The 22,935-nt window shown below is 37.1% G+C and overlaps 4 protein-coding genes across 4 annotated transcripts in view; 2 read left to right on the top strand and 2 right to left on the bottom strand.

Annotated features, from left to right (window-relative positions):
• The window catches only part of LOC111810140 (stomatin-like protein 2, mitochondrial), a gene marked incomplete at its 5' end in the record, with an annotated part of 4,677 nt that extends 3,383 nt beyond the window's left edge, over positions 1 to 1,294 (top strand). The window contains 2 exon segments of the mRNA XM_023696726.1: positions 602 to 661; positions 747 to 1,294. Coding sequence (XP_023552494.1) covers positions 602 to 661; positions 747 to 1,001 — 315 coding nt within the window.
• Positions 1,295 to 1,687: 393 nt separating this feature from the next.
• Positions 1,688 to 2,582, bottom strand: LOC111810142. The gene is made up of 2 exons (XM_023696729.1): positions 1,930 to 2,582; positions 1,688 to 1,835 (listed from the first exon to the last, which is right to left on the bottom strand). The coding sequence occupies exon 1, from the start codon at positions 2,371 to 2,373 to the stop codon at positions 1,981 to 1,983; it is 393 nt and encodes a 130-aa protein (XP_023552497.1). The 5' UTR covers positions 2,374 to 2,582; the 3' UTR covers positions 1,688 to 1,835; positions 1,930 to 1,980.
• Positions 2,583 to 3,632: 1,050 nt separating this feature from the next.
• On the bottom strand, positions 3,633 to 5,767 carry LOC111810139 (UNC93-like protein 1). Its single transcript, XM_023696724.1, has 3 exons — positions 5,674 to 5,767; positions 4,202 to 5,638; positions 3,633 to 4,094 (listed from the first exon to the last, which is right to left on the bottom strand). The coding sequence occupies exons 2-3, from the start codon at positions 5,356 to 5,358 to the stop codon at positions 3,866 to 3,868; spliced, it is 1,386 nt and encodes a 461-aa protein (XP_023552492.1). The 5' UTR covers positions 5,359 to 5,638; positions 5,674 to 5,767; the 3' UTR covers positions 3,633 to 3,865.
• An 814-nt stretch (positions 5,768 to 6,581) lies between these two features.
• The window catches only part of LOC111810138 (endonuclease MutS2), a 23,955-nt gene continuing 7,601 nt past the window's right edge, over positions 6,582 to 22,935 (top strand). Inside the window, exons 1-13 of the mRNA XM_023696723.1 lie at positions 6,582 to 6,964; positions 13,276 to 13,404; positions 15,645 to 15,812; positions 15,897 to 15,980; positions 16,246 to 16,296; positions 17,149 to 17,205; positions 17,362 to 17,444; positions 19,754 to 19,877; positions 20,105 to 20,164; positions 21,609 to 21,851; positions 21,933 to 22,013; positions 22,102 to 22,249; positions 22,585 to 22,712. Of these exons, the coding sequence (XP_023552491.1) occupies positions 6,695 to 6,964; positions 13,276 to 13,404; positions 15,645 to 15,812; positions 15,897 to 15,980; positions 16,246 to 16,296; positions 17,149 to 17,205; positions 17,362 to 17,444; positions 19,754 to 19,877; positions 20,105 to 20,164; positions 21,609 to 21,851; positions 21,933 to 22,013; positions 22,102 to 22,249; positions 22,585 to 22,712 (1,626 nt within the window). The 5' untranslated portion in view covers positions 6,582 to 6,694. The remainder of the gene's footprint in view (positions 6,965 to 13,275; positions 13,405 to 15,644; positions 15,813 to 15,896; positions 15,981 to 16,245; positions 16,297 to 17,148; positions 17,206 to 17,361; positions 17,445 to 19,753; positions 19,878 to 20,104; positions 20,165 to 21,608; positions 21,852 to 21,932; positions 22,014 to 22,101; positions 22,250 to 22,584; positions 22,713 to 22,935) is intronic.

Raw genomic sequence — 22,935 nt, 5'->3', positions numbered from 1 at the left:
ATAAAAGAGCTGTCCTGATGTCTTTTTCCATTTTCCTACCGTGGAAGATGTAATAATAACAATGTTGCTGTAGTTAGTTTGAATAATTGCTTCACCAATCCTTCACAGTTTTCCCCGACATAGTTTTTTTTGTTCTTTTCTTTGCTTAGAATATTAATAATAGAATGCTTGATGTAATAAATTTGAATTTCTTACAATGATATAAAGTGGCTAAATATTTATTCCCTTTCAAATATTCAAGTTTTCTATTTTTTAAGGTTGCGCTAACATTCAGTTGGTAACTGTAAAATACTCTTCCATGTAAAACTGCCCAGTTTTTTTTTTTTTTTTTTTTTTTTTTTTTTTTTTTTTTTTTTTTTTTTTTTTTNTCTTTTCTTGTTGTAGTACTTAATTCTTTCCTTTTTGTTATTAAGTTTAATAAACAACGAGTGATTTGAACCTTGGACCTTAAAAGGGAGTTAAGTAATGTATTGAGCATTACTCAAAGTCATTTTTTCTTCTTTGTACTGTCTATGATACATGCAGTGACCGTTCATTACGAAGATTAAATCATTGACTGCCTATGGCATGCATAACTAAAGTATCTCTGGGTTATTGACAGGCTGCTAGTTTGAGAATCGCTGAGCAGTATGTACAAGCCTTCAGTAATATTGCCAAAGAGGTAAAGTTTGAGCTTGTAATGATTTAGTTGACTAGGACCTTGATTCTAGGGTTTTAATCATCCTTATCTTGAACTTCCTCTCCAGGGCACCACAATGTTGCTTCCGAGTTCAGCGGCAAATCCAGCTAACATGATGGCTCAAGCCCTTACTATATATAAGAGCCTCATTGGCAATGTCTCTGGCGGTGAAGCCAGAACTAGTGGATTAAATGAAGGCATACAGGAGGGCAATCTGGCAGCAGAAATCGGGGGAGATAACAACCAAACTGTTAGAGTTAGTGACGAAGTTGAAAATGGGAGCCCAGGATTTTCTCTACAGAGCCCCAAGAATGCGGCATAGTAAATTGATTTAACCAACCTAGTGAAGGGTTTCCTTTCTTATGGCTGTAGGTTTCTTTTTCTTCTTTTGGGTGAGAGGACACTGTACCTGTACCAGTACAGAGGCCACTCGAAATTCATTCTCTATCCAATATTGTTTCTTACGAGTCTTATCTTATGCTGGGGCTGCGGGATTGCTTCAGATTCATTGGCGCAAAAGCATTTCTTATTTCATCAAGAATGTCTGTCTATCTTGACAAATTCATATAAGCTCACTGTTTCGACAATAAATATTTTAATTTCTATTCATTTCAACTCACATTTTACACAACAACATCTTCCTCTTTTTTTTTTTTTTTTTTTTTTTTTTAAATTTTATTGAAGTTTACATGCAAGTCTGGAGGGAGCTTATCAGGGAATCAACCCACCTTACCTTAACATAGCTTCCACACTCCTTCCAGACGACATAAATTCATGTGAACGATGAAGGTTCTTCAGGAACAACGGAAATTCTCAGAGAAAGGGGAATCAAATTGTCGAACAATTGACACAAGCTCAAAACCCCTCCAGGAGCCCCGACCCAAACAAAAGACGATCTCATTTAATTTCATGAGTAGGCTGATCAGAATCTCAGTTTTAATTTCAAGGCTTAAATTTTCTTTCCAAGAGTAGCAGCACTAAGAGAACTCAAAAAANCTTTGATGATTGGAAGTTTGTGAATACAATCGAAAGAAGAGCAATTCACAACGGTTTGTCTACCACAGAACAAATTTTGCAGACATATTAGCTAGGGCACAGAATGAGAAGCATAATACTCGTTCGTAGACAAAAGAATTGTATGAAATTGGTATCCATCCTGTCAAAAGAATGTTCTAAGTAAAACAATATTGGGTTGGGAGGGGAAAAAAAATTAAGAAGAAGAATGTAAAGGGAAAGAAAGAGATTCATACAATAAGCCAGATAACCCCGTGGTAGCCAAAGGAATGTAAGTGCCGAAAGATTCAGAAGAGTCCAAACAAGACGGAAACTCCAAGGATGATCAACCACAAAATATGCACGAGGAGGAGGGCCTGGCCAGGAATAGGAGCAGAACCGCCGTTGCCGACCTCACAAAATCCCATCTTGGCGACCTTGACACCTGAACACAGAGCATCGGCGCAACCACACCAGTAGGTAAGGCCATCAACGCCGCAGACTGGGTCCGTCCTAAAGCATTTCACAGGGCAAGAAGACGGCAGGGACACAGGGCAGAGATCTAGATCGCGGTCGTTATTGGTGGCTTCCGAAGGCAAGCGGATGGCGGAGGAAACATGCTGCGATCGGACTTCAAAAACGAAGATAAGAAGGGAAAAGAAGAGAAGGATGGAAATCGGGGGTTTGGAGAAGGGGACCATGTTGAGCAAGCTTGGAGAGGTGGCGTTATTGGTGAATGAGAGCTAGATTTAGGGCAGGAAGGAAGAGGGGTGTGTGGAATCGAGTTTTCTTGACGGTTGGGGAAGGAACAAGGGAACGGTAGAGGACAAGTGGCCCAACTCACCAAACAACAAAGCCTTCATCTTTTCTTCGTCTGGACGCGTCTTTTTGTTTGACACCAGGGTCATTCTCTTTCTTCGACGGCTTTAGTGTTATATATATATATATATTTATTTATTAATGACACAATAGATGAGGGCCTAAAAATTGTCCTAAAAATTCCAAGAATTTGGGCAGATGAATAATGGGTGGCATTCGAGACCAGCGAATTGTCCTTAAAAAATGAGGGCCTTCCTTCTTCCACTATAAACCCCTCCCCCCTCCATCTTCCCATTCCTCGCATCAATGTCCTCAGCCCTTCTGAGTTGGTTTGTACCTCCACCAACGAACAAGCCCCAGGCTGAGACCATTTCCCATCTAAATTCTTCTCTTTCTTTCTTTCTTTCATTCATTCATTCATTCATTCATTACAACACATTTCATTCATCTCATTTCTCTGTTGCCCTCTTATTGTACCTTCCATGTGTTCATTTTTTAAGTAAAATAACCCAGCACAATGCCTTGGATGTCCACAGAAAATATATTAAGGAACCCATATCCAACAAATTCATAAAAAAAACAGTTTGAATCAGCTCCATTTTGATACAACATTTTTATCCTTTTCAGCTCTACGCTAACCCATTTCGGGATAACAGTGCATTTTATTAGCCTTTCAAAATTAGTAACCATTTATCTGTTTATATTTTTGCTGCAATCATTCCTCCTTTGACTCATCCCGACATAATGTAATAAGAATAGAGTCACACGGTCTTGCTGCTTCGCTCTCTTTCCCTTACTCCACCTCTATTTACTACGGACTAAGGTACGTTAAAATACCACTAAATGAATCACTACCAAGGAGATTGTTTGTTTTGGGTGAGTAAGCATAACATTCTAGGTGAAGTCCTAATATTATAACTGTATTTTTAAAATTAGAGGGCAAAGTTGAGTATTACTTTTTGTAATTTAGCCCAAATGGACTGAAGGGTTGGCAATAGAGATTATTGCTGAATTAGCAAAATATGTGGAATTGGCTAAGAGCGCAACACATCCAAGGCAGATCAAGATGTTCTTAGAAGACCCCGCCCCATTTAGAGTAATGTTTAGTAGAAAACAAAAACTTTCCTCCTCAACTCTGACGTATCTTAAATTAGTAGAATCCACTTTCTTGACTTTGGAATAACGCTTGCAAACATTATTGAGCTGACTCATATACAACATCAACTTTGGAGGACAGCAAGGAGTATTGCATTTTTCAGGAAAGGCTAATAATAGAAGCGTCTGAGCTGTGCAACATTGCATTTTTCAGCAACATGTGCTTAACATTACACCAAGAAGATGTGGACAAAATCTAACTTACACAACTATGGAAACCTAAAGCTGTGTCAAGGTTGATGGAGGAGTAACCTCCTTCGGAGTTTCGTCAGCAGGCTTCGTGTCATCCTTCACGCCCAAGAAGACCAGAATTGCCAGCAGAGGATAACTCAGTGTTGTGAGCGACCAATTCACAGCCAACTGGGACATGAAGGAGACGTGGTGGGTGTCAACTTGCCAAGCAACTGCAGCACCAGCACTCTGCACCCCTTTATAAAATCCACTATACCTGTTTGATGTCGTCTAATGTGAGTCAACAGATTACATGATAATATATAATGGTAACAAGTTTTGAAAAAGAACAAAAGAACAGTATTACAAGTTTGAGGGTGATACCTGCTCAAGGTCTCTGAATCATCAGCCAAGGCCCCAATCACCCAGTACACCATGCTCTGGAACATGGCATCCAACAACCCGAAACAGAAGTATAAGAAGAAAGGGCCAACAAAATCAGAACCTGAATCCTTGAAATCCAACTTGTCTAGCAAGTTTTGGCGGGAGTATCTGAGCTGGTTGGCCAGGCCACCTGCCCATATTCCAGTACCCAAGAGCGCAACCACGCCAATTCCAAACAAACCCCTGGCCCTCCTACTCTTAAAACTGAAATCCAATATGTATCCTATCCCAACCGAGCCCACCATCTGTGCTCCCCAGTAGAACACGTTGTTGAACCCTCTTGTCCTCAAGTTAAATAACACCCCATTAACGTTATTGAACTGGTAGGTGTAGAAAAAGTTACTGGACCAAGCAGCAGGGACAATCAACAGCATCTTCCAATTTAGGAACAACTTGAGAATCGCAACAACCTCGGTTGAAACGTTGGAGTACTTGATGTTGGTGCATCGTGAACCATCATCACGAACCACGCGACTCGGCGGCAAAATCGCCAGAGAAATGAGCGCGCCAATGGACATGAAGCACATGAAGCCGATGTAGGTACCATCGTTGACGGAAGAAGCACTGGTGCGGTGATAGTTTAGGATAAAGGGTATTAGACCCCCGACAACGCCCCCCATGTTGAATATACTCCAGAAGATGGAAATATAAGTGCCCTTGCGGTCGGGCGGCGGATACGAGGTCATGATGGCGCCCTCACCCGCCCAAAGGAAACCCGCACCTACACCCAGGATTGCCCCAGCAATGATTGCGAAGGTCTGCTCCTTGTAGTGGTTGTAGTAGAGGAAGGATCCAGCGTAGAGGACATAAGTAGAGCAACCGGCAAAAAGGGTGAGACGGGGGCCAAGGATGTTGTACACGCCACCACCGATGATGCCGAATATCGCAAAAGTGGTGTACAGGGCGGTGGAAGCATTATCGGCCACCGTCGTATCCACCTGGCCCCCACCCCCCATGCCACTCAGCGCATTGAACATACCCGGACAGCAAAAACAAACCAACCCAATTAACGAAACCTGAACCAGCGGCGAGTTATATCTGAATAGGGTTTTTCTTGGAATTTGGGGTGCGGATTCTTCATCTCCCTGGAAACCCATGAGCCCCAAAAGAATGAAAGATGGATCGAAGGTGGATTCGTCGAGGCGCAGTTAGTTAATATACCAGGGTTCGCGAATCAGAACACGTGGGAAGAGTGGGTAGAGTGGCAACCCCAATTCTTAACAAACCCCTGATTTCTCTGCGACTGGATTTTTCAAAATTTTCTTTCTATCCCCCCTCCAATTCTTAACAAACCAGATCCTTCAATTCACACAGTACACACATCTCATGGGCCACAATACGGCTGGCTTATCCATATATATATATATAGTACACCACCTGGCTCATCCATATATATATATATAGTACACCACCTGGCTCATCCACCGTTTGTGAGTAACAAGAATCTTGTTTTGCCGGTCTGATCTGTTCTGGATCTTACTTATTCGGCCTGCATCATTGCCTCGTCTATTCTTTCCCCATATGATGAAGCTTTAGTTAATCCACATGGTTAATAATATAGTGACACGTGTCAAGCTTTCTTTGTTTCATTTTTTGAACGTATCAATTTCAAACCTCTTTTGAACACGTCACTGGAACGGACCAGCCGGCCGCCGATCAGGACTTCTCATATGATACATAAATATATTTTGGAATTTGTTGGCGTTATTACGAAAATAATATGATAAATATATATTTTGGAATTTGTTGGCGTTATTACGAAAATAATATGATAAATAGGTTATCAAAACTGGGTAAAATATTTATTTTATCATATTTTAACGTCATGTCCGAGTATAATTTAATTGATAATAATATTTGACTAAAAAACTGAAATAAAAGAACCTTTATATTATACTGCTCTTGTTCTTCAATTTATTAAAGATTATAACCAAGGAAGAATAACTTCCCCAACTTAAAATTTTAAAGAGAATATTATATTATTACAAAATATAATCCACCATTAGATTCTTCACCTTTTGAGTTGTTAAACTAAAAAAACTCAGCAAAAATCCAAACATTAGAAATAACAGCATACACAGTCTTGAAATTATATTTTAACATTACCCAAATTTAATTTTGATAAGATTATGAATTTTAGTGAATTTTTTTTTTTTTTTTGAATTTTTTAAAATTATTTTTAATACAAAATAATGATGATTAAATAGGGCGTAAAGATTACAATATTTAAGTGAAACTTTTTAGTGGAAAAGTTTTGGGATAAAGATTCGAAAATGTCGTAAAATATAAATTAATATTATTTTGCGGGAAAAGGCAAAATACCATCCATTGGAATGTAGATAGCATGAGCAAAGGTAGCTATTAGCGGGAGTAGCAGCTTGTTCTTAGGACAAAACTCTCTCGTCCCTCGTCGGTGGCAGCCAGGCTAAAACGATGCTTTCTGCAGCTGTTTTTGGCCACCACCTCACCTGGATCAACTCTGCTACACTGCCGGTTATCAATGTCAGTTCGTTCAGATTCCAGAATCGAGCTGTACCCGTACACTTCTCCCTCTCCGCAAACCTTTCCGTCGGCAATGACATTAGAGGTGACAGAAACAGACATTCAATCCACCTTGATAGCCTCAGAGCGCTGGAATGGGATAAACTCTGTGATTCCGTTGCTTCCTTCGCCCGCACTTCACTGGGCCGTCAAGCTATCAAGGTTTGTATCACAGCTAAATTCTCATATTCCTGTCCATGTTTCTGTTTTTTTCCTATGAAGAGTACTGCTTCAATTTTTGATTTATAGACTTGGATGCATATTACTGAGTTAGGCCAAACTAATTCCTGAAAGTTGGATAGCATCATAACCAACCGATTGATAAAATGTAAGTCTAAATATATCATCTGCTAAAAGATTTCATGCAAACAATTGCTCTATAATACACCCTCAAATTGGAGCTTGGATGGTGAATTTAATTTTGTATTCGAGAAGAAATCTAAGAGGAAGTTCTTTATTAGAGTTTATTTATTTAACAGCCAAACCCTCCTGCTAGCATATATTGTCTACTTTGGCCCGTTACATATCGTCGTCAGCTTCACAGTTTTAAATTGCATCTACTATGGAGAGGGTCTTTCCCTTCAAGGGCTTCCCTAACGTTATAAATGGTATCAGAGCCAGACACGGGGCTTTGTGCTAGCAAGGACGCTGGCCCTCAAGGAGGGTGGATTGTGAGATCTCACATGAAGGGGGGAATGAAACATTCCTACCTCTCCCTAGTAGACGCATTTTAAAAACCGTGAGGCTGACGACGATACGTAACAGGCCAAAGTGGTCAATATTTGCCCGCGGTGGGCTTGGGCTGTTACAAATGATATCATAGCCAAACATCGGGCGGTGTGACAGCAAGACGTTGGGTCCCCAAGGGGGTAGATTGTGAGATCTCACATCGATTGAAGAAGAAAACAAAACTTTCCTTTTAAGGGTGTGGAAACCTCTCCCTAACATACGCGTTTTAAAATTCGTGAGGCTGACGACCGTACACAACATATCAAAACGGACAATATCGGCTAGCGGTGGGCTTGGGCTTGGACTGTTATAATTTTATTAAATGTGGAGAAGAGTTATTCATAAATCGGATCTTTTAGAAGTTTTTATTTTTTTTCTTTAAAAATCTACATCCTCTTGATACCTCAGAGCTTTCGAACTCAAGTCTTGAATTAATTCATAGTTGTTCAAGCTATACAAAGGTCTACTTGTTACGTTGGAGGGGATAAGTGAAGACAAGTAATGTAGCATTGGTTATCGAGAGATCACAACATAGTGGGAAATGAATTGAGGGAGCTCACTCACAGAAAACGCAACATAACTCGGAAAACTTTGTGGGAAAAGTTGCTACTGGTCAGGTTTAACTTTTGTTGCCTGTACGGGGCCTCATCATTTTTTGTCTATGAAATTTACTTGTCTAAACTTTTGACGTTTAATATGTGTGATTAAATAAGTACAAACAAGTGCATTATTTGTATAAATTAAAGTAAATTTCACAATAATATTTCATTAAATAAGGAAGCTAAAAAATAGTAAAGACCAGTATTGCTCAATACTCGCTAGGATGTGTCAGAGCTATCCCAAAATGAAATTCAATAGAAGAAGAATTCAGTTTGGGAGAAGTTGCTATTGGTTTAACATTTAGTAAAATGAGTTCAAGCAAGAAGACCAATGGAATATTGTTGCTGAGAAAGTAGACTGTGGTACCTGTTGGAATAACATGCACCAGGAAGATAGGGCAGGAAACCAAGATCCTATAAAGGGAGAGAAACAATCTACTAAAACATCAACAATTTCATTCACCAAAGAATTATTGTTCTCGTTATTTTCCAATTACCAACATCAATATGTTGGTAAAGCAGATGTCCATTTCGGTAAAAAACAAACAGCATGATATCAGCAGGAGACTCTTACAACCACAATGTAGGAGAATATTGTGAAGTTCTTGATGCCATGCTCGAGGTTTCTCGAGACCATAAATGGCTTTGGAAATATGTACACACAGGAGGGGTTACCCTGATCAATAAAACCTCATCATTTAGCTGTCGAGATGTATCTATGCAAAATTGACATCAAAGTTGGAAAACCGACCTTGACTAAGTTAGGTTCAAGACAAGACTAATTTTAATTTATTGTATGTTCAACTATAGAATTGAAAGTTTACTAGTACTGTTGAAGGATTAGCCTTAAGAGATAATTGTGTAATCTTAAATTAAAGAAGTAGTTGATCTCCCTATTTTGTCCCTGTTGTTATCTAGTATCTAGGCCCTAATTTAACTCTTGTTACCTTATATCTAAGGATTTATTTATTTAGATTTATTGTTACCTAGTACCTAGAGATTTATTTGGATTTATTGTTATTTACTATCTAATGATTTTGTTAGCATGTACATGTACTTCTCTGAGAATTAATTAAAAAAAATAGCGGTCTAACTTAGACTTGCAACATAGTATCATATCGTTTATAGTCGATTACACCTAAAGTCCATCCTTATCGGTGAAGCCTTCAAAGCAAAAATAGCAGTCTAATTTAGACTTGCAACATAGCATAGTTAGACTTGCAACATAGTATCAGATCATTTATAGTCGATTACACCTAAAGTCCACCCTTATCAGTGAAGCCTTCATAGCTGCCGATCATTTACTGTGGCCAAGGCCCTCATTTCCTCTTGTTTATTCCACCATCATGTTAGAGAAATTTCAAGTCGTTCCTCCAATTGTCATCACAGTATCAAATTCTGAGATTCAGATTTGAAGTATTCAATAATGGAGGGAACCAAAGGGGGTCGAAGGAAGAAAAGGAGGCAACACAACTAAGCTCCAAATCTGTCAAAACTAAACTCCAATTCTTGGAAGAACTGGACAGTACCTAAAGAAAGGCTCCTATGCAAAGTGCGTAGATGCTCCGGTCTACCTAGCTGTCATCCTCAAATAACTTGCCACTGAAGTTTTGGAATTGATGAGGAATGCAGCACGCGACAACAACAACAAAAAAAAAAGGATAAACCCTAAGCATGTTCTTTAGCTGTGAGGAATGATGAAGAGCTTAGAAGATTGCTTCAAGGAGTCACCATTGCAAGTGATGTAGTTCTTCTGAACATCAATTGGTTCTCCTTGATAAGTGAGCACAAGAAAGGCAAGCAATGTGAGTACAAGAGAGGCAAATAACGCTTGCAAAGTGCTCCAAGAGGAGTGAGTACAAGAGAGGCAAACAACGCTTGCGAAGTGCTCTAAAAGGAGTGAGCACGAGAGTGGCAAGAAACGCCTATGGAAGTGCTCCAAGGGGATAGTATTCACGAGTTAGTATCCAAGTTGAGATAAATGATATCTATTACTCAAGTTGAGGAGAGTGTTGAAGGATTAACATTAAGTAGATATTAATGTAATCCCATTAAATAAGAGAAGTAATTGACCTCCTTAATTAATCTCTATTGTTATTTAGTATGTAGGCCCTAATTTATCTCTTGTCTAGAGATTTATTTATTTAGATTTATTGTGGAATTTGTTTGGATTTATTGTTACTGGAATTTAGTTAGCCAGATTATAAAAGGTACATGTACCTCTTTGAAAATTAATAAGAAAAAACAGCAATTTAGACTTGCAACACATACTCGATTTTTTTTTTTTTTTTTTTTTTTTTTTTTTTTTTTTTTTTTTTTTTTTTTTNGTTGGTAAAACAACCTAGAAAGAGTAGACTGGAGCACTTGAACCGTTTCCTGGCCGTGGTTTCTCTGTGTTTAGTGTAAGAGGTCTCTCTCCTTTTGGTGAAAGAGGCGGTCAAAGTCTGCTTTTCTCTATGGTGTTCCCTTTGAAGTTTGTTTTTGTTTCTGTTCCCTAAAGCTTGGTAATGTGTGGATTCTGCTTCAAGCCTGCATTGGTTCAGTCTATGCGGAGTTTTGTTTGATAAGGCTTCACAGAATCTTTGAAAGCATGTTTCTCAATGGGCTAGTCTGCTTGAGTCTCTTTCTCAGGATTCCACCTGGGGTCTTTTCTTCTCAGATATTTTTTATTTTATTTTTTGGGCTGTTTTTATTTTTGTTCTTTTTCATTTTAACTCGGATGTAGTTTTTATTCTTGAGCATTAGTCACTTTTCATTCTTTCAATGGAAATTTTTGTTTTGTGTTCAAAAGAATCAGACTGGAGAGAAACAGAAAATAAGAGGAAGACAGAAAATAAACAAAGAACAAAGAGATTAAGAACAAACCACTACAAGAAAACCTCCCCATCGTTTACTAATATCTTGAAATGAATACCCAACGAAGCCGGTGAAAGACAACACCAATAATTGGCACCAGTATCTTCAGCATCACCTGATGCTCTAATTGCCAAACTTTGAAGAAACTAGTGATACTTTGAGATCCATGAGAGTTTTGAGACGACTTTTACTATGATGCATTTTTTACATGATGTAGCATAAATGCGTAATTGATGGTTGAAGCTATGTATGAAACTAATTTTTTCGTGTATATCATTGAGTAGGAAGAGTAAGATTTATACAAGAGGGATCCCAATTATAGCTCCTAAAATTGAACAATTAGTACAGGCCTATAAGGAAAGAAATAATTACTTACAAATTGACATCCAAGGAATTAAATAATATCCAATATTTTATAGCTTGATATTCTACACTCCATATCAAATTGGATTGTATGTTCTGGTCATGCCTAACTTAGAAATCAAGCCACCAAGGGTGGTCCGATGTAGTGCTTTGATCAATATATTTGCAACTTGCTATTAAAAGGGTCATGTCTCCAGTTGATTGTGTTTGTCTCAATCTTTCTACTGGGTACATGGGGACCTATCTCAAGACATTTCATTCGATCATGATGTATAAGATGTTTACGATTGCTACAGTTGATTAACATCAGTTCTATAACACCTTCTATTTTGACTTAAGCTTCGTGAGAATGCATTTTAACCAAATTCCTTCATAAATCTCATGGGCTAACGATCAGAACTCAGCTTCAACACTGGGTCAATCTAGACATGTTATTTCTTGATATGCCAGATCACTAAGTTTCGCTACACATAGGACAATACCTTGAAGTTGACTTATGGTCAAAAGGATAGCCAACCCAACTTGCATCGGTGTAATCTTCAATAGATCAATTCATAGTCTTTTTGGACATGAGACCTTTGCTTGGTCCATGCTTGAGACATCTCAATCCGCATGCTTCTTAGACAGTTTGTTTAGAAATTGACCTATTGATGTCTGGTCGGCTGTGAGTTAACTAAATTAGTTATCCAACTAGTGTTGGTTCCTGCCCTGATCAGTTGTTTCATCTTCAAGCTTAGATCCCAATTTTGGGGTTGCATTTATAGGTGTCTCAACTGGTTTGCCACCAATCCTTGTAGTCTCCTTTACGAGATCTGAAGTGTATTTTTTTTTTTAGTGACAAAAACGTCTTTGCTAATTGCTAGATCTAGCTACTTCCATACCTAAGAAGTACCTTAAATGTTCCAAGTGTTTGATTTTAAATTCCGTTGACATAAGTTAGACTATTTCTTCAAAAGAAATTCACGTGTGGCTTATATCATCGACATAAACTATTAATACAACAATCTTTCCTGGTGGGGAGTGCGTCAAAGCAGTGGTAAAATTTTCAAACCAAGCTCAAGGTGATTGCTTAGCCCATAACAAGATTTCTTGAGTTTACATATCTTTCCTTCGGTGTATGTGCCCAATATCTTGTAGGTATGTTTATATACACTTCTTTTATTAGGTCGCCATTCAAGAATACATTTTTTCACATCAAGTTGAAACAATGTTCAATCTCAATTTGTTTCCACAGATATAAGTACTCATATGGTATTTAGCTTGGCGACTAGAGCGAAGGTCTTTTGATAGTCAATCCCATAAGCTTCGATGAATCTTTTAGCCACTAGACAAGTCCTGAAACGCTCTATACTACCATTCCCATTGTGTTTGGTTGAAAAAATTCATCTACATCCCACAGCGTGCTTGTTTACGACTAGAATTGCACAGGGTCCATCATGGTGCTATAAGAAAAATGATTCCCTAGCCCGAAGTCATTGCTGGTAGACTTTTTTTCAATGTCTAATGTTCAGTGGGTGTTTTTTGATTCATTCAAGGAGAACCTTCTTCATTTGATGGTTGGTCCTCCATTGGTGCCAAAATCTGGTTCAAAAGGAATTAGAGGATTTTTCACAAGTCTCTTCCTTGGGTTGATCGCTTTGGTTCAACTCACCTCAAAGCCTCTACATGGTGTTCTCCTTCCAAATTCTTTGCAGATTATTCTATTAACGATATATGTTTAAATTGGAACGCCTTTATATATTCCTTGTACTTTCTTTTGTATTGTTGCCCTGGGTAGTTTGTAATTTTGAGCATTAGTCTCTTTACATTATTTCAATGAAATTTTTTGTTTCCTTCCAAAAAAAAAAAAAAAAAAAAAAANCCTTAGGAAATTTCTTTTATGTTACATTTAAACTTGTTTTGAATCACTTTATTTCTCAAGAACAGGCCCAACTTTGGTCTTTGAACCGGACCTATGAAGAAAGCTTGAGACTTTTGGATGAGACTAATGCGGCAGTAGAAATGCACAAGCATGGTGGCTGCAGCTTGGATTTAAGTGGCGTCGACCTTCGGCTGGTTAGTGCATTGTCACTTATTTTCCCTTTTTTTACCATGGTGAAATCATCTGAAATTTGGGAAGATGGAAGGTCAGAGACTTTTTTCCTTTTATAAAATTTTGAATAAGCTTCAATAAATCGGTCTTTAACTTTTAACGGTCAACAGTCCAATCGAGAGACACCAACAGTCGAACTCTGTCCTGACTTAAATGTGGGCACTTTTTATCCTTTTCAACATAGGGAAGTGAAGAAGACTCCATTACCGAATATTCAACCGAAGAATTTATATTTAATTCCTTTCGCACACCAACTGTAGTAGTGAAGTGCTCAACATGCAAGGCAACTGAATTATTTCCTATCTCCAAACCGACCTTATTATTTAAAAGTTCACCATGCATGATAATTGGAGAAGTATCAATTTCGAAAGCCTTGAGTGAAAAGCCCTTGCAACCAACAGCTTCCTCAATTAGTTCTGAATTAAGAGAACAACAGAAAGCCATCTAAATCTTTCCCTTCCAATTTATTGCTAAAATTAACCATAAAAGGATGAATAGGAGACCGTTCATCTTCCTTTTACTTCCCAAGTCCTCAAACGATCCAAAGGATTGCTAAACCAATCGAAATCCATGATATTCGAAATTTCGACTCTAGATGAAGCACGCTCAACTGAAGAAGAAATTTGCACAACATCACCATGGGTTGAATCATGAATAACCACATTGGCATGGATAGAAGTACATTATTCTTCTTCACTTCAATATAAGCCTCAAATCAATTCAACATGTTTATGGTTTTTCAACGAAATACTAATGAATCCACTGCATTTTTGTCCAATAGCCTCAAAATTTTGGAATAGGTAAACTTTTAAATTGGATCATTCGTCCAAAACTCTCCGCCCATTCAAATTTTCCATGATCTTGCCAAGAACCAACGATTCCTTTAACTTCTGAACCCTCACAAATGTCCATTTTAATTAGACTTTATCAGCAGAAAATGGGTTGAGCATGCAACTTCCAGAAATTAACTAACAATCCTCAAAAGTGTGAAGCCTTGTAATTACAAAAAGCAACTGAAAATCCAAAGTCACTGCATCCTTTTCTTTTTTATCCAAAAATCCTTAATTGGAACCGCAATATCATTTGAGGAAGTCCTCGTACCATCCCAAACTAAAGACCCATGCACTTCATAACCAATTTGATCTTCTTGAGAAGAATCAATCTTTATAGAACCAGATAAAAACTCGTCCAACAATTCCTTTGTTGGAGAGTATTGAGAGGAGTAGTCTCATATTGGCTAATTAGGAGGAAGATCATGAGTTTATAAGTAAGGAACATTATCTCTATTAGTATGAGACCTTTTGGGAAACCAAAAGCAAAGCCATGAGAGCTTATGCACAAAATCGACAATATCATACCATTTTGGACGTTCATGATTCCTAACATGGTATCGGAGTCATGCCCTTAACTTAGCCATGCCAATAGAATTCCCAAGTGTCGAACAAAGAAGTTGTGAGTCTCGATTAAGAGGAGGTTGTTCGAGAGCTTTAGAGAAGGAGGCTCAGGAGAGACTTTATAGCGTACTTTGTTCGAGGGGAGAATTGTTGAGGATTATTGAGAGGAGTAGTCTCATATTGGCTAATTAGGAGGAAGATCATGAGTGTATAAGTAAGGAACACTATCTCCATTGGTATGAGGCCTTTTGGGGAAACCAAAAGCAAAGTTATGAGAGCTTATGCTCAAAGTGGACAATATCATACCATTGTGGAAGTTCGTGATGCCTAACATCTTGGAATACCATCAATCCTCTTTTGTTTGCCCCAGCCGGAACTAAAATGCAATTCCTTTGAAGTTTTTGCAATTCCTTTGAACTAAAATGCAATTCTTTTGTTTGCCCCAGCCATAACCCATAACCCATAACCCATCCGCTCAAGTTTTTGGGTTGTTGCTGATTTGACAGTTTGTACCAACAAGCCATTGAGAAAGAACATCCAAAAAGTAGGTGACTAAGAGATTCCCCTTCCGCATGGCAAAGACAGCAAATAGGAGGCAAAAGACATGAAGTAGGAAGCTTCCTTTGAAGCAAATCAGCTGTATTCAGATAACTATTAAACAAAATCCAAGAAAGAATGCTGATTTTTTTTGGGCATTTTGATTTCCACAAAGCTTTAAACAGATCTTTTGACATAGGAGAAGAATCTGCCTGCTATCGATTGTGTTTTTATTCCATTGTACTTCAAAGTGCTTTGTCTTGTTGTTAAAGGTGAAATCTGCAATGGAACATGCTCAAAGGAGTCTTCCAATGGATGGAAATGAAGCAGTTGCTATTGCAGCTCTTCTACAGTTTGCTGATATGTTGCAATTTAATTTGAAAACTGCAATCAAAGAAGATGCGGATTGGTCTACACGTTTTATGCCCCTAACAAAAGTGGTAAATGAAGCATCTGGGTATGACCTTAAAACGCTGCTCTATTCTATAATATTATGTGACTTTTTGTTTAAACCTTGATTGTAGATAATGGGAATGGTTGTAAATCAATCATTGATTAAACTGATACTGAATGTTGTAGATGAAGATGGCTCAGTCAAAGATTCTGCGGTTTGCTTTTTATAAACTTGCTGGTTTTGATTTTGTTACTAATATATGTTTCTTTACATTTAGAACCCTAATAATTTTGTTTTACAAAGCTCATCTTCATGTTTTTATTCCATTTGGATATTTATGTCATTTCCCTCACGTTTCTTTATGTTGAAAATATTTTAACATTTGAAATATTTAAATTTGAGAGCTTCTGTTATTTATTTATTGTATTTTTTCTTAATTTACCATGGTCCATAATCTCTCTCTCTCTTCTCTTCATCAGAGTTCTGCCTTAAGGCAATCTCGAGATCAAGTTCGAAAGCTTGAAAAAAAGGTGAAGTCTATTTTTCCTTTATTGAAGTTTTAAGGAAGCTTTGCTGTTCAGGGAGTTGTTAATCTTTTTGTCATAAGGTTTAGTTATATTTGATGATTGACGAGGAGGTAAATCTTGGGCTACATTTAAGTGATTTAGTGCACCATATGCCTGATCTTGTTTGGATTGGAAGCATGGGTTAACCATTCCACTCACAGGCATAGTAGTTCTTGTAATCCGTTTTCCTATTCTTGTAGGGAAGAATGTATTTCTATCTTATCTCTTTCCTCGCGAGGAAGTATTTATGAAAATCTCTAGGGAGTGTCTATAGCTATCTTTTCCTCGACATCATAATATACTTTTAGTAGAAGGTTCCAAAAGCTATAATTATTTTTTTAAAACTTTTAAATTTGTTCTCGCATGCAATGCCCATCTTCTGGAGATCTTAATGTGAGAAAAATCCACACGCTCTAGAACATTGAGATATGTTTCTATTGCGTGCTTTAGTGCGGTTTGAGCTTTACAAAACATTGGAGTAGGACTTATTCTTTAATCTTTAGATTGGTACTTTCAGCTAACACATTTAGATAGGTTTTCATACCTTATACTCATCCTTACATTCCTTTTTCTTGTACTTGTATAAGGAATGAAATTACCTAAAGTTTTGAAATACTCTAGATATTTTTTTATTTGTACCGCTCTTGTACATGTAATAGCATTAGCTACCTTTATTTCCATTTACAAGTTTCCGGGAAATGAGATTCATATTATCATGCTGCTGCCTTTGATTCAAATTATAGAAAAAAAGTTATGAGCTCGATGCTTTAAGTCCCCTTCTTTATACTAAATTCAACATCATTTATTTATGTACAGCTATGTCAGTTAATGGACAGCCTAGTTAGGAACGCAAAGAGTGGAACATCCTTTATGGTAAGAAGTATCAGATTGGACTTGTATGAAGCATTAACTAATTTGTTTCTTTTCTAATAAATGTTTATTTATAATGATAAGAGACATGTAGATTAGTGGACTGATTTTTTTTTTTTTAATAATCTTTGTAATGATACTACTATAATTTTGGCTTAGGAAGTAGGAATTGTTGATGGAAGGTGGTGTATAAAGTCAGAGGGTGTTCAATTGATGGATGTTAAGGGTCTCCTGTTGTCCAGGTTCATCCATTTTTAACCTATAGCATTCATGTTTGTTACATCAACTTATGGAAATATGCTTTATGGCCATCATTCTCATGCTAAATTTAACGCTGGTAATGAAGATATCGTTGTTTATCAAATGCAGCTGTGCTTTAGTGTAGTATATTTTTATTAAAGAAATAATAAACCTGCAAATGTATTAACAAAGCTCTAGTACAAAGGAGGACGATGTGACATCTCCCAAGTTGCAATAAAGCTTACAAAAAAGTGGCTCAGTTAGCAATATTAAAAAGTATTCTCCTTTTATTACAAAAAAGCGCTCTCTTTTGACATTTTTTTAAACCAAATTTTCATTAACAAAAAAAAAAAAAAAAAAAAAAAAAAAAAAAAAAAAAAAAAAAAAAANAAAACCAAACCCAAAGAGAGCCCCTAAAGATAGTGAATCAAGCCAACTAAGACCTAATGAATAATGACAAAAAGAATTCGTTACCGATGCCCAAAGAAAAGTATAGAACATAACAAGGGACCAAACATCACTAGGAACACTCTCTATTCCTCTAAAGATTCTATTGTTCCTCTCTCTCAGAAGATCCCACAACAATAAGCACACACTTCAACTTGTCACAAGAAGCTCATTTTCTCCCAAAACAGAGGATGGAGAAGTAACTCCTCGATCATCTCCACTGTAGACTTTGTGTCGAGATCACTAAAATTCAAACACCTCAAAAAAAAAAAAAAAAAAAAAATATAGATCGTGCAAAGTCGCAACTCTAAAGAATATGAACCAGGTCTTTTTCTGTCCCCCGACAAAGAATTCAATAAAAAGGCCCTACTAAAGAAGGCAGTTGTCTAAAGTTGATCAAGAGTATTAATTACTTTGTGAATAACCTGCCAGACAAAGAACTTAACCTTGTTTGAGATTTGAGATTTGCACCTTCCATAGAGCAGAAAAAACACTCCCTAGAGGGGGGTAGGGTCCAGCAAGTAGCGAAAGAAAGAGCTATAGGAGAAGCCCTCAAAAGGGTTTGGGCTCCAAGAACAAACATTCCTTCTCCTTGATATAAACTCAAATTCCTCAATAAAAAAGAAGTAAGAGAGTCATGACATCCACTATGTCTCTATTGGACAATAGACGATGGAAACTGAACGAAAGAGAGGGATAGCTCCCATAATGAACCAAGACATCAACCACACAATGATTTCTCATAGAGAAAACAGATATGATCGAGGAAACATTGTGTAGAGGTTTATCCTCCACCCACTTATCCTTCTAGAACTACGTTTCCTTCACATCACCCATAACACATTAAACCAAGTAAGAAAAAGAAGAGAGCACACTAATATTTTTTTTCCATAGAATTTTGTAAGTGTCTTTGACCGTACCTGACAACCACTTACAAAGATGAGACTCCTACTTGCTCACTGTAATATCCGTACCACAGGGTATTGGGAACATAGGAGAAACGCTACATCCATCTAGCCAACAACGCTGTGTTACAAGCTGTTAAATTCCCTTTTTGACTTCTCCATGATGCAAAATCCCTTTTGTTCGATTATACTAAATAAAATATACTGTGTCTAGTCATCAAACCATTGCAAGTTAAGAAGGCTATATTAAAATCCTAGAACAAGGAGACTATTGAGAGTTTATGCAAGGATAAAAAGCGGAGACATTTGGGAAAGTGCTATCTCAAGTTTGAAACGTGGAATGTGAAAGAAAATGGAAAAAATGGAGAAGATTGGTTGTTAAGGAGGATAAATAAAAGAAAGAAAATTTTAACTTTACTGCTTTGGAAGAAAGATGTTCACGTGGCTCTTGGAGAAAAATGTGGGGGATTTGAAGGATCTAAATACCTTGAAGCCGTAGCTTTATAAGGCGCTTATTAAAAGATACTGCATTCTAGTCCGGAAACATTTTTAGTAAGATTCTGTGATTGCTCACTTGAAGATGCACATTACTATCTTGAATATAGCTGCTCTCTCACATTAGTAATGCTGGCTTGTAATAGTGATGTGGATGATTTATACTTTGTTATGCTGGAGATTTGAGAAAACAAATAATGAAAATAAACTATTTATAAAAAATAAAATGGATTGAGTTTTATTTCTAATAAGGCAACTTAATTAAAACTATAGCACTTTCTGGGAATTTGTACATCATGTACTGGTGAAAATCTGAAAAGTAATTGAATTTGAAGATTTTTATTATTATCATATTTTATTTTATTACTATTATTATTATTTCTTTGTATTTCCCCCAACTTTTTTCACATGATAGGAGATTAGCCCCCAAATGTTTCACATCTGAGAAGAATGTATTGTTGTAGTGCTGCAGGGATTGGTACCATCCTAGAGCCACTCTCTGCTGTTCCTTTAAATGATGAGTTGCAACAAGCAAGGGCAGCAGTGGCAAAAGCTGAGGAAGATGTTCTCTTTATGCTAACTGAAAAAGTATGGGTGAGATGATTAAAAAATAATAGATGATCTTTAAAAATGTCAAAAGTTAGCATATCGGTGTTAATTTTGTAAACTTAAAACGCAATCATTATACTTCTGGTGATTTTAAAGATTAAACTCTTCCTTCCAACATGAAGCGAAATTATAATGTTTAAATATATTTATTTAGAGTATCTTAGTTTATGATATGATGTTATAATCCTATTTATGTTCCGTGACAGGTGAAAATGGATTTTGAAGATATTAATAAACTCATTCGCTGTATAATTGAATTGGATGTGGTGAGTAATTATCACTGCACCCTCAATACCCCTCTCCCTAGCTTAACTATTCTGGTGAATCATGTTTATCATATTATTTATGAGCTCTCATGTTCCCCTTGCCTTCTCATTCCGTTCTTTGGCCAATTCTAGATGTTCTTGTTAAATTAAAGGCCTAATACTAATATTATCTAGAAGCTTCTTGGAGTATCTACATGAATAATCTAAACCTATCTATTAGTCATCTCTAGATTTATCTTGAAGATCGTAAATAAGTATCTAAAAAGAAAGGTTCTAGAAATATCCTAGCATTTCTTTAGGCTCCAAGAAATTCTAGAGAATTTGTTTAGAGAAGGATAAACTTCTTGGTAATATCTAGGACATTTTAGATCCAAGAAAGGCCTAGAAAACTACTTTTACCTAGGTCCAAGGATTTCGTACGTATAAATAAGGAGTTTGTTTCCATAAGTAAGCCAAGTAATGAAAAGCTAGAAAGTGTGAGTGAGTGCGAGAGTGTCTCTTAAAAGTGTCCATCTTTGTACTTTCTTAATAAAAGATTCTTTCATTCAAGAATTTCCCTTCCTCGCTGTGCTAATTTCTTCAACAGTTCTCAATTATACTTACTCTTATTTGTGGATGACTACAATCAGAAGCAAACAGACAGGCCAATTAGAAGGTTTTTGAATCCCAGTTGTAGGAAAAGAACAATGAACTCGAGGCCTTTGGAAAAATGTAAACTTCAATCTAGGTGATGGTAAGAAATTTGGATTTTGGGAGGATGCTTGGATCTCCTCTTGTCATTTAAAAATTTACCCCTCTATATTCTATGGTAAACTCCAAAGCCTCAACTATACAGGAGTGCGGGTTGGACACAAATAAAACCTGGGACTTCAAGCCAAGAACAGGACTTTTAGACAGGGAATTGGAAGAATGGACCAGCTCCACTTCAATCCTCCACGATTCTCCTCCAGATCATCTATGGATCATATGTGGTGGAATCCAGACTCATCAGGCAAATTTACTTCGAGCTTTGTTGCTAAAAGGTTACACGATAATACTGATTACTTAGATTAGATCTCTGTCTCAACAAGTTGTTTTGGAAGAGCACTGCCCAAAGAAGGCGAAGAGGAATTCTAATATTTCCTTATCCTCGAACATGTGCCTTACATGTAATGAAAATGAAGAGACCTTCAGTCACCTCTTTCTTCATTGTCTGTTTGCAAAGAAGGTTTGGAATTTCATCTTTAATTATTTTGATTTTGTCCGTTGTCCGCCTAAATAAGTGGAGACGGATTTGTCAAAATTGCTTTCTGGTTGGTAGCTTAAACAGAAGGCAAGGATTATATGATCATAAATTATGTACCCTCCTATTTGAACTATCCTTGTGCAAATTGCAAAAAACGACCACGCTCATATAGTAGATTTATTACTTGACTTGTAATTCATGTTTTTCCTTGATGGACAGGTCAATGCGCGAGCATCTTATGGTCTTTCATTTGGGGGGGCATGTCCCAATTTAATCTTACCAGGTGGGTGCAACTCTTCTATTGCTAATGTCTACTTATCAGGGGACCAAATATCTGAGGCATCACACCCAAAGGAGAACAAATGGGTCCTCTATTTACCCAATGCCCATCACCCTTTACTAACTCAGCAATATAGAGAAAGTTTGGAAAATGCCAAGAGGGATGTTCGAAATGCTGTTACTGTAAGCTATTCTGAGTCTGATACTGCAGAAAGAAGTTATTTAGTAAATTGAAGCTACTCTGAGTCATCATCTTTCTTGTAGGAGATAGGGAGAAAACTTCCTGGGGGTAATATGTCATGGAAAGAAAAAGAAGTTGCCGATATTTCATTATTAAAAATGAAGGTAATTTGTTATTGTGATTTTGTGTCCGTTGATAAACTCTTCTCGCACCATTATTTAATACATTCAAATAAAAAGTGCTTCTTATTAGGTTGAACAATTGGAGCAAGCTCGTCCTGTTTCGGTTGATTTTGCAATATCTCACAGAATTCGAGTTTTAGTTATAACTGGCCCTAATACTGGGGGCAAGACAGTTTGTTTGAAGACCATTGGATTGGCAGCCATGATGGCGAAATCAGGTATGTTTTAAGAATGATTATTTTTTTGGTACGCGATAAATTCGGTTTCCATTTACAAAACGAATTCAAGTCGAGCTTGGTTGTTCAGTCTTGTGACCCAAGTGGGGCCGTTAATGTGGTGGAATGAGGTTTAATTTATGTAACCCATTCAAATCTAGTTTGTTATGAGGAATGATAAATTATTATCCCAAGAAATGCGGAGTAGTTTACTATATAATGAGTGGAAAATGTGGGATATCGAATTGCTATACTTGCATCAATTTTGTTGCTTGTGATATAGGCTTTTTACATTGGAATATTTAAGTGACCTTGCGGTTCTTTTGTTCACTTCATAGGGCTTCATGTTTTAGCTTCAGAGTCTGTACAAATCCCTTGGTTTGATTCTGTTCTTGCTGATATCGGTGATGAACAGTCCCTAACCCAATCTTTGTCCACCTTTTCTGGCCATTTGAGGAAAATAAGTGTAAGTAAATTTGGATCCTTCATCTCGTTTCTTCAAATTGTTTTTATCTCAATATATAAGCAAGACGGTTGGACGGTTATCAGTTTTTTATGATTTCCTTACCATGCATGCATCTCTGTACGTGCCATAATCATCAGAGGTATTCATGTTTCTTAATCATAGCGAACCTTTTGTGAGTTGGTTAAGTTGTGAAAGTTTTTAGCTACTCATGTTTTGGGGGGGG

Source organism: Cucurbita pepo, chromosome LG14, assembly GCF_002806865.2.
Source record: "Cucurbita pepo subsp. pepo cultivar mu-cu-16 chromosome LG14, ASM280686v2, whole genome shotgun sequence".
NCBI lineage: Eukaryota > Viridiplantae > Streptophyta > Magnoliopsida > Cucurbitales > Cucurbitaceae > Cucurbita > Cucurbita pepo.
The sequence above is the reverse complement of the archived record's forward strand: the minus strand, read 5'-3'. Positions and strand labels throughout refer to the sequence as shown.